Genomic DNA, 12,120 nt, shown 5'->3' on the forward strand with positions numbered 1-12,120 from the left:
AATACAGGAAATGGTCGCGCACGCGCACATAACCCAGAATTAGCAAACTGTCCCCGTCGCAAGCATACGACTGAAAACGCACATGCAACAAGACAGTACGTCTCATTACACTGTCAAATTGTCAACAGACTATACACAAATATAGAAACCATATAAGCACACTGAAAAGATGTACCTATTTACTTTCATAAAATTATTTCGATATCTCATACATTTTGGTTTACTTGGCTTTTGTTTCAATGTAATGATATGAATTAAGACATTGTGATGTTTTTGGAGGTACTACCTATATGTACTAGATATATACATTTAAGGTTCAGAGAAATGAAATGCTGGTTTATCTTCATAAAATAATAACTTATTGATATGTAAAAAAATGCTCCGAGTTATCGACAATATTATTGTGACAAAGTACTAAGGTGTATACCTATATCAAATAGTTTTGTCTCTGTGGTTGGTTTGATTGGTTTTGTTAGTCAAAACTTGGCGAGAATGGTTTTATTAGTTACCCTAGGTTAGTCATATTGGCATACACCCTTTTAGCAGAAAGCCAGTAACAATATTAATAAAACTGAATTACTTAGGTACTTCATAGAACAAAGTAAAAATCTAAAAATATTTTTTAAACTAATCATACTTAATCGATCACGTGACCGACCTGAGTTTGTATTAATCGTTTATAAATTTATTCAGTTTATTCCAAGTATACCTATATACTTACAGCCAGCTTAGTGTTCATTATTAAATGAAGTTTTAAATACATCATTTTTTTGCTTGTTTCTCCATATCTCTCTTCTCCAATAGGTATTTGTATTCAAATGTGATCATGTTCAAGTCGTGATTAGGTAAACCTTTGCTTTTGTTTGAGACAACGCTTTCAATTAGCTTCCATACTCAACTTATTTATAATTATTGTGTTCAACCAGATTTCATTCATACACTAATTCATTATTCTATATTAGGATATGCCTAAATTGATGTTAGATTTATTCGTATATATCTGGCAGGTTTCCGAGTAGGTAGGAATGCTTGGGGTTACGTTACCGGGGCCGGGCGTATGATGAAACAAAACAATTCGTGAGAACGCCGGACAATACCGGTTGATACTAGTAAGTCCATAATTTAGTATTTTCATAGGACAAAACACTTTTTAATTAATTAAGGCTGGTTGTTTACGCTATTTCGCCGACGTGCAGGAGTGTCAATCATTCCAATTGAAAGTTCGGTTCAGTCATAGGCCTGACTTATGACATTCCTGCATAAGACCTAATTTTTTTATATAATTGTAATGGCAAACAACCCTGAGGGTAAATGCTATCTGTCGCCTGTATACATGAGCAGCTGTCATATTATCATAGGTCAGGCGCAATACCGATTATGCGTTGTTAATTTCACTGCCTAATCTCATTAGGCACTGCCCACTGTCTTAACGCACTCGCCCTTCATCCTAAACACAATTTATAAAGCAAGTTGCGGTAAGACTGAAATACTTATTTTAACAGAGACGCTTGGATAGCATTTGTTACATTAAAGTAACATACGGACGTATAAAGAGAAAAACATATAGACAGAATAAAACAGATTTCAAACGTGCTTTACATGGTAATTGGACTTTTCTATTAATTTTTTTATTGATATAGGAATCTAATATGTATTTTATATTATGTAAAAAGAGACGATTAAATAGGAAGGCTGGTCTCATATATAATCCTATTAATCCGTACCAATATTATAAATTGGAAAGTGTGTTTATCTGTACATTTGTTACCTTTTTACGTCTAAACTGCTGAATGATGCTAGATTATATCACGCCGAACATCTGCTGTCTTTTAACTCATATAAGCAGACGAAGTTGCGAGTAACAGCTATAATAACATAACATACATGAAGCACATAATGATGGAGTCTGCTACCAGCACCAAATTATGACATTAGGACTTCAATAACCGTCATAATATCATAATAAGACGGTTCGAGTCATGAGCTCAGTGTGGTAATCTGAGTTAGGGCGTCGTCGGCATCGCTGGTGCGGAGAAAACACCACACATGGGACGCATCTGTGCGCAGCTCGCTGGAGGTGTACCCTTCATGCCACACTTATAGTGCGGATGTCGTTTCGTACATAATTTTAGAAGTAGGTATTAATTACAACAGTACATTAGTATAAATTACCAGAGGAAGGTACAACTCATCAATTTTATGGTCGAGCGGCTTAGCACACCGCTTTATTTCTGATAGTCGCGGATTCGATTCTTTGCAAGATACAAAAATTTGTATTCAGAATTTAAGGAGTATTTTTGTTTGTATCTTGCCTAGCAGCTTGCTTCATAATCTGTTTTTTGGTTATAGTATACGCTTAGGCAATGAAATTACAAAATAATAGGCATGATATCTTAGTGGTCCGTATTGGCAACGCGTGAATGTTATTATAGGTATCAGACGATAACGTGATTTTCGTGGTACTCTTTATGTAGACCATTCAATTATATATAGAAAAATAATCAGTAATGATTACTTTACCAACCTTAAAGTTACAAAGTATGTAATTTATTTATTTTGAAGTTCGAATTAGTTAGTTTTATATAAGTCCAAACTGAACCTTTTCGTGATGGTAGGTTGAGGGAGGATAGTAGGTTGTCTCACATTAAGTAAAATTTTGTAATTAAGGTTTTTTAAAGGTTTAAGGTTTTTCGGTAAATAAATGGCAAACAAACTGTTAGTTCTGTTCTATTAAATACTAACCGTCAGGTAATATGACTACCTACTACAGATAGTATGACTATACACTCATACCTAATACTTACATGATGCACCACCAGACAGCACCATTTCCACGACAACAACCCGTTCCTCCTCGTGCATTGCCCATTCCGAAGTACTACATTGTCGTACCTTCTTTTAGTCGAAAAACAGCTTGCAAACTAAGCTAGCAATTCAAATCATATCTACATATTTATTTTGCGACAAACATTGGTAGTCTACATACGTTATTATTGTGAAATATATAATATTCCATTATTACTATTCTGTGTAAGAAATTTAGCGAAATCATAAATCGAAAAGTAGTAATTAGTGGTAGGTAGGTGTGATATTAACAGAATTTCGTATAAAATTTTTAATCTGCAGTATCAAGATCCAAAAAAATAAAGTTAGTGAATATAAATACTAATTAATATAATATATATATATATATGTATGTAATAAAAAGTATATCTAATTAGATTGTTATGGTGCGGTAAATGTATTAATGTTATTATAATAATATAGGTAAATATACTTATTTTATCTATCATCTGAAAATTTAGTCAACTGTATTATTTACTTAAATTAAGTTGACTTTAAGTACCTATAGGTACCTACGTGGGACATAGTAGTCTTTTAGTTTTATAATTGAGTTTTCATTGAGCTAAAAATCATATTCGCCACAACATATTCTAACCTGCTCAGATTTAAAACATATGATTACCTACATACTTAAATATTTTACATATAACGGTCGGATATTTTTCAATGATCTCCTTTCAGAAACGTATCTATCTCTAATCTATGAACAATAGGAAACAACAATTCTTTATAACTATTAGAACCAATTCCAGAAATATGTGATAATACACCTACTGCCCTATTATTTTGCGCACAGGTGTTCAAATTATTCATTACGTTCTCTAAATGATTGTATTTTGCATTACTAATACAACAAAAGGCCCTTATCAGTGGCAGGTAGTGGACTGAAGGCCTGGACTACGGATACTGCACACGTGTGACGTATTTTCTTCGGAGCGCAGCTGCTAAGGCCTCCACAGATGTTTTATGGCACTGAACATTTCCAAGACGCTTTATTATTTATTACGATATTGCCGTTTAGAACCTAATCTTCGTTTTTATTATCCAGAGAAACAATGGTCATCGACGGTCAGTGGGTATTTTTGACATACGGCATGCAGATGTGGTGCTAGTTTGCGTGGGAAAGTATTGTAATTTCACCATTTGTTTTATTACTTGAACGGGCCCGTTTATCTATTATATCTATTATTATAAACCTTGTAAAATATATATTTTCTCACGCAAGATTTTATTGTCGGCTTATACTTTTGGTATCTAAGTTTCCATATAAAGCAAGTAAAGAAAGATTGTGTTTTCAACTATCTAACTTTTTTATAATATGAAATCACTTATAATATTTCCAAGGGAATCTTCATAGAAGTTAACATATATCGTGGTATAACATATATCTATAGTACCTATAGTAATAGAGCCACTGGTTACTAACAATTGCGGAATTATATTTCCTATATCTACCTACAACTGAAATTATTGAGTTACTGATAGAACAAAATTCGGTATACATAAATTATAGATATTCTTTTGTCTGACTACGTATCAATGGACTTTATAGGTAGACGAATATAGGTACAAATTGACAATTTAATATTTTCTTATCTGTGCTTATAATTTTTTTATATGATGTTAATAGTATTTTGTTAATAACCTTCATATTGTATTGTTTAGTTCGTTGTGTACGGTTAGAGATTATCAAGTAAGTCCTATGGTTTAGCTTACCATGTATATTACAATCACGAACAAAACTTATTACATAATAATTAATATAGTAGTAGAGACATCTGCAATGAAAAACTATAAAATATTGATACGACATCTTCCATCTTTCAAGACTGCTATAAATCATTGGGCGGTCCGACAGGTAGAGATTGTGATTTGCGCAGTCATATAAAGGAGGTGGAGTTTGTAAGGGACCAATAGACAATTTCCAATACACTTCATTGATTCATACAAAATTACTTTATTACTACAAAAAACCCTTTATTATTATGTCTACCTATATAAGTATATGTTAAAGGACTCTACAACATATTTAACAAGTACTATGTACCTAATAACAGCAACGGATTGCATCTTCTTTCTTCTTCATCCAGATTTAAGAAAATAATTACCTAAGTGACCATATATATTATATTAAAAATTATTAAATAATTTAAAACTTATATGGATAGTTTAAATCTTGCTTAGTGAATATTTAATGGTACTAACAGAAACACTTAAACATTTTTTAAATTGTGTACTTCGATTAGGTAGGTAATATATGTACACAACACTATACAACTGAACCTGCTACTAAATATGTTAAACCATAGGCTGCCCTACCAAAGTAATTACAAGTATTAATAATGGTATACTTGCCTACTTTGGTATAAGTACCTATACATTATGTATGTATTTAAATATTTCTCTCAGTTGTCAAGTAACTAACTACCTATATCTAATGGAAACTCTGCTTAGCTTGGGACTGAACGATGCTATGTGAATTGTATTTATTGACAGGGTTTTTTTGTTGCAGTTTTTTTATATATACATAAGAGGTTTGAGAAAACCACACTCTATCTATCTATAGGTCTATTATGTAAGTAATGTTACTCCCGCCTTATTTTGGTTTAGTTAACACATAAGTAAAGAGACTGATAATGTGAACCTACTTACCAATTGTCAGTCGTTATCTAAAGCAGGTGTCACTTACAGACACAAAAAAGTCTCAAAATAAACCGCAGCGTCGTAAAACTCTTAACAAAATAAACCGTAAGGCGTTAATCTCTTCAGTTAAAAGTTAAAACATCTGTATGTATTGAGGAATACAAGGGAATGACACCGTTTTAAATTTTATCTACTATTTTGTAATCAACAATAATTTTCTAACCAACATTTTTGTTGATAAAGAATTAAAATATTAAAGAAGAGTCCGAAGATGTCAAAAGCTATTGCTACCAGTCTAAATAGAGTTTGTTATATCAAATATTTAATCAGAGGCAGTCTCAATTGTCAATATCATCATTAACGCATTTGTGATGGGCAGAATTTGGTTTATAGTTAAATTCGATTTCGAGTTATATATTTAGTAGGTATACTGACTTAACTAAAATTATGTTATAAGTACTACAAGTAAGCTGTCATCCGGGGTGCCTTGCATGCTTTACTGTTCAGAAGGAACAAGATGTAATATCTATCCATCTAATCCAGTTAATGACTAAAATAGGTGAAACAGAAATGCGACCGCAGACTTTGTAAAGTACTGCCGTCTTTCGGATAAATTTAGTTTGTCATCAAAGAGACACACAATTCAGTCAGAAATTAAAATAAATAAGTTTTTCCTTATCCTCGTATCGGGATAGGAAAACTACTGAATCACGACGCTTCCATTCCAAATATAAATTTCCACCTTCTATACTAAATTTTAATTTCTTTTAATACCTAAATAATATCACTTATCTACCTACTACTTGTTCCCTAATGTTCACCATGACCGTGAGTCCCAAAATAGGCATGATTAGGTACCGAATGGATGCGCAGGGAATGGATGCAATCGGTGTAGGACCGAATTTTATAGTGATCTAAAGAGAAAGTTTAGGTCCGACAGTGGACAATGTCCACGGCTGAAATAATAATGTCCACAATTCATTTTTGAGTATTTTTTATCAATTGAAAATTATGGTAGTTACTCACAAAATTACAACATGTGATATCTACGGATTAAATAACAGAAATTGTTATGACGTTACAATTGAAATCAAATAATATTTAGTCGAATAATTCAATTTTATATGTTATGTTTTATTATTCTGTGCCGCCCAACTCGCATAGCAGTTTCTGCCGAGAAGGTAGCGCAATAAACATGGAGAGACTTTTCTTTTTCAGAACAAAAATACAGGTTATTTTATTTATTCATTTATTTCGTTAGATTATGTTAGTAAACAACTTATAAAATATGTTAGTAAATTATTATTTTATTCATTCAATTCAAATATTTATGCCTATTTCCATGTCCAGAAGCACTGGGTCCGCAGCAGTGCAGCCATATCCAGAGTCTATAGCGGACTATCCGACATACTATTCTATTCTATTCCATTCTACTGGATATAGTGTTTAGGAGGCTGTTTGCGTATTTTCATAGTATTTTTTTAAACTCATTTTGAAAATAATATTATGAAATAATATTTTTATAATTTTAGTTTGATTTACTGACACGATTTCTATTTTTTATCAGTCGATCTACTGTTACAGATAGTGTTCTTATAAAGTAGTGTGCCCTGCTATATCAATAATATGGTACGTAATGGTTTTACGTAAATAATTAAAATACCTAAGAAAGGATATGGATTATATAAAATAGCTGTATCCTGTCTCTCAGTATGTAGAGCTGTACTGTAATAAATATAAATAATAAAATACATCCTGCAAACAAAATGCTAAATACCTGCTCAACAAGAACACGCTTGTAAAATGTGCGAGTTCATTCATAGATTAAAATTTTTATCACAGGCGTGGAAAAAACAGATAACGGTAAGAGTAGTTTGCTGTATGAATGGAACTAAATAGCTAGTAGGAAATCCCATGGGTAAACAGATGTTGACTCACTGTGTATGAGAAGATACTTTTTTCTTCAAAGTACAAAGTATTTTGCTATCTCATAATGCATATATTTAGGTTTTAACAAAAATTACCTATTATGTATTTAATTACTTTAGGACTGCTTCCCGATTATTTTTGCCCCTGATATTTTCATCATTTTAGGATTCATTTAATAGTAATTTTTGCTGCCTTGGTGGTTTGTGACTGACCAACTTATAGCTCTCTGTACGACTCCTGAACAGTTATAGGCGTATTTAAAAAACAAAGTACTTACTTACATAGATTACTAGTTACCTAGCTTTATGTTTTGCATACTTAGGAACTCTTTTATAATTATATGGAAATTTATTTAGTATTGTTATGTAATATTATGTTATCTGTGGTATTATCCTTTTAAGTGGTCGAGACTTTCGCGGTTCAATGTTAAATTATTGTATTTAATGTATTGCCAATTCAACACGATGTACTAACTGAGTTCATCTTTATTCCATCATGATATTATATTATACAGTAGCATCATCATCATCCATTTAAAATGCCTCAGCAACATACCCTCATTGGCGCCAGGCAGAATCACCATTCGATCATCGCCACAAGTCGGGTTAAAAATCATAGATAACGAATGTTCAGTTGGCCGTGTGTGTAGATAACACTAACCATATGCAACTAACGGCGTAATGCAAAGAAACTGAATGCATTGTTTACAGATCTTTGTAGGCATAGCATACCATTGTGTTAAGGAATAAAAAATAAATGAGATATATTTAAATTACTTTATTTAAATATTTCTCATTATTTTTTATTCTATTCTTTTTATTCTAACAGCCGTGTTAAAAAGATCCAAAAGATCTTTATGGATGCTACTTTAATAAATAGGTATTATTAACTACATATCTATACCTAATATAAATTAAAGTTTAATGATATTCTTACATAAAAAATCTACAAAATCCGACTGTGAGTGTCTGATCTTACTGACATCATTTCTTTATTATAGTAGGTGGATTGAAGTACCTCGCTTCTATACCTGAAGTCCCAGATGCCTATAGCCAATTGAAAATAATTTAATTATTATAATTTTTCTGTTTATCAAAATTATATGAACACATACATATTATATACCTATGTGATTACTAATTGTAATGTGCCATTTACGACTATGTTACAGACTATTCAGAAATTTTAAGAATGTAGAGGTACCTATATAGAGATTGCATGCCCTGTCTAAAATCATACAGATATTTGTCCTGACTCACCAATAATCATTTTTGTAACAAAACAAGCCACTTGTTATTAAATTATTATATTTTTTATAATTTTAATAAGGATTATTATGTTCTGTTATAATGATATGAAAATTAATCGTGTCGCCAAATGTGTTGCTAACTGTAAAAATCGACAACGGCTAGATCCATTAAGTATAAGATTTTTTATATATTCTTTCATCAAGTAGAATTTTTAAAAAATTGCCCAGACAAAAGTAAATAAGTACTCCACTTTTCCACTTGACGCCTATATGTAGATATAAATATCTGCTCAGCTTAAAACACCTTTGAAGTAAGTACTGAGAGAGTGGATCGTTGTCCCCTTTAAACTTCAGATTATTATAAAAAGTGGTGAAAGATACTTTTGGTTCAATGGAGTCTGTTCCGGAGCTAAATAAATATAGTAAAGTCACGTACCTAAACAGTGTTTTGTATATTTTTCCATTAACTATAAATAAAGTTTTACACTTTTCCTACGCGTTTTTTGTATTGTAACTTAATTAAGAAGTTTATTGGTAAATCTAGTTTTCATCGTTTGTTTTTCAGAGAAACAGTACGAAAGTGGGAACGTCATATTAACGAAGAAGGAACTGTGCCGTTAAAATGATTATGAATGGATAACCCATTTAATTACGACTGACTATTTGTGGACTATGGTATTTGCTTAAGAGCAATTTCCTTTCACTTCCACGAGGAAATTTACAGAAAAACCTATATATCTACCTATGACTGTTCTCTACAAACGGACAGACGTCCGAAATTCGCCACTGAAAACCAACGCGGAATTTGCGCACGTCACGTTTTGTAACTAGAAAACATAGCCTTAAACCTAGGCGATACGAGCCATGGAATGTGCTTGCTAACAACGATTCGGGAAGAGTTGTTGTCAAGGTGTGACTCTGAAGCGTACAGTTGTCGCAAGATACAATGTCCCTGAAATTCTTTTATACAGGATTACTGCCTGAAACACACCTCACGTATAGTCAAGCAATGGATAAAACAACAAACGCATGTGCGGACAGTATGGCTTAGTACATAGTACGAGTACCTATAGATATTATTAACAGCCCAATTACACGATTTTAATAAATAATGTCTACCTCGCTACACATATATATGTACTGTCTGTGTGTATAGCCTCCTGTAACTACTTCTAGTACCTACATGTATAACATCGATCTATTTCATACTTCAGTAATCATATATGAATTGCCATTCTATAGGTAAGTATGTATAATTTTATATTAGTTTTGAAAAGATTTTCTACTGTTTACTGTTACTGTGTCTACTGTTTATAAACTGTTAGATACAGTTTAACTAGAGCATTAGTCTAACTAGAGCATCCCGGTGGATGTTTAAATAAAAAAATATACCTAATATCTAATGTCTTTATCTGTACCTTTGTTGCTTTGTTTGCTTTCCTCCTTACAATTTATACAAAAAAAAAGATATAATTAAATGTACCTATTACCACAACAATACAACTATAGATCAACGATACAAAAAAAATAATCTCAAATATTGACATGCTCCCAGTATGTAAGCCAAGTTATAATACAAAACAGACAACAGGCGCGACGAACTTTGTTATTGGTAGCGAGATAAATAAATTAAATATTTATAATATAAATTTGGTTCGATGTGGCCGTGGGATCGACTCCTTGGTCTGATTGCGTCAGGAGATATTTTTAGTATCGGGCGGTTACGACTACAGGACGACGACGCTACAAAAAACTTACAAGCAAGGGTGGCTGGCGCCAAATTTTATGTCACGTAAAATATTATATTGGCTATACTAAGAATTTATATTATTAGTTACCCAAGAATATAAGGTAAAGCATACATATATTTGTATAACAAATATTCCAATTCCAACAACACGTCATCTACATTGATTGCATATTAGATAGATCTACTTTTAATTTTACTTGAATATATTTAAGTATAAATAATTTTACATACATTTGCTATATTAATTTATTGTTAATTTAATAATAAAATGAAGGTATAAGCACGCATCACATACTCATATGATAGGTCGCTAGTCTCACAGGATGCGAGTTCATCGATGCGATCGGTTATGGCTACCGGCGACCAAACATTCACATCTGCCTACCTACCTATGTGTAAGCGGTAAATACGTTTCAGAGATGATGGACAAGATAAACAGAAGACGGTCAACATGGCTTTGTTGTGTCTGTCCCTCTCCAACACATGCGATTTTACGGATGCCGGCAGGAGGCGGCGCTCTGGGAGGCGCAACGGAGCGGTGGAAATGGTTATTTTTTGTATCTTGTCAATGAAGGGACGGGTAGGGGCGGGCCGCGTCTCATGCGCAGGACTTCGCAGTCAGTGGTTGCAGCTCGTTTGCGTTCCTCATACCGCGCATTCATGAGCCCGCGGGAGTTCGTACAGCGAAAAATGAACTACGACAGTTGTGAAGTTAAATCAGTGCCGATTAAACGTGAGGAAGATCTCGAATACCCTGAAGACGAGGAGCAGTATTTCAGATACGCACCGGTTGAAGTAGACAGACACACGGACACACATTTTACGCCGTCCTCGCCGCCACAACTTATTGATCTGAGCAACGGACCTGAAAGAACAATGCAAGTATTGCAACCGTGGCCCATGAATGTATCGTTCGACAACGATGACCGCGAATACCAGCAGCCTTCATTCCAACAGTATGACCAACAGTACCAAAGACAGTTTCCGAGAAGTTTTTACTTCGACGACTCTAATTCACAGGACGAGAAAAATTTCTATGATAACCACGAGGTGCCTAAAGTGATAGATACATATCATACATCATCAGAAGAGCGAAGTACTGAAACGGAAGAACAAAGACGATCGAGAAAGCGCTCGAAAGCGGCGAGGAAAAAAACTCAATCTTATGAAGAGATGCAGGTTCAGAGAATGATGGCCAACGTGAGGGAGAGACAGAGGACGCAGAGTTTGAACGAGGCGTTCGCTAGTCTCAGACAAATAATTCCCTCCTTACCGAGTGACAAACTATCGAAGATACAGACGCTGCAGTTAGCAACGCAGTATATAGAATTTTTGTATCAAATATTAGCCAATAGTGAATCCGCATCTAGTAGTGACAACAGTAGCGATACAGGCAGCGACCACGGCAAGTATTTAGCACAAGATAAATTAAGTTACGCCTTCTCTGTTTGGAGAATGGAGGGCGAGTGGAATGGACAGACGTGATGTATAATTGTATATGTACAGACAATTTCACACTGAAAAGACGCTTATATTATTCCATTTTATTATTATTTCTGAAGACAAATACTATACCTATTTGTGAAGTGATAGTTTAGATATTAAAAATCGCGAAATCTTGTGATAGTTAATATTTAAGAATTTATAAATGTTAGGTAACAATTCGAGACTTTATGTAAATATTATTTTAGGAGACTTTAAGTAA

General features: G+C 33.2%; 1 protein-coding gene across 1 annotated transcript; it reads left to right on the top strand.

Annotated features, from left to right (window-relative positions):
• The first annotated feature begins 10,851 nt into the window (after positions 1–10,851).
• Positions 10,852–11,914, top strand: LOC131847160 (protein twist). The gene is given in 2 exon segments (XM_059196636.1): positions 10,852–10,963; positions 10,966–11,914. Coding segments are annotated over 2 exon segments (1,032 nt in total). The 5' UTR covers positions 10,852–10,866; the 3' UTR covers positions 11,901–11,914.
• Positions 11,915–12,120: the final 206 nt, after the last annotated feature.

Source organism: Achroia grisella, unplaced genomic scaffold, assembly GCF_030625045.1.
Source record: "Achroia grisella isolate CSIRO2021 unplaced genomic scaffold, CSIRO_AGI_Agris_v1 utg516, whole genome shotgun sequence".
In the NCBI taxonomy this organism is placed as follows: Eukaryota; Metazoa; Arthropoda; class Insecta; order Lepidoptera; family Pyralidae; genus Achroia; species Achroia grisella.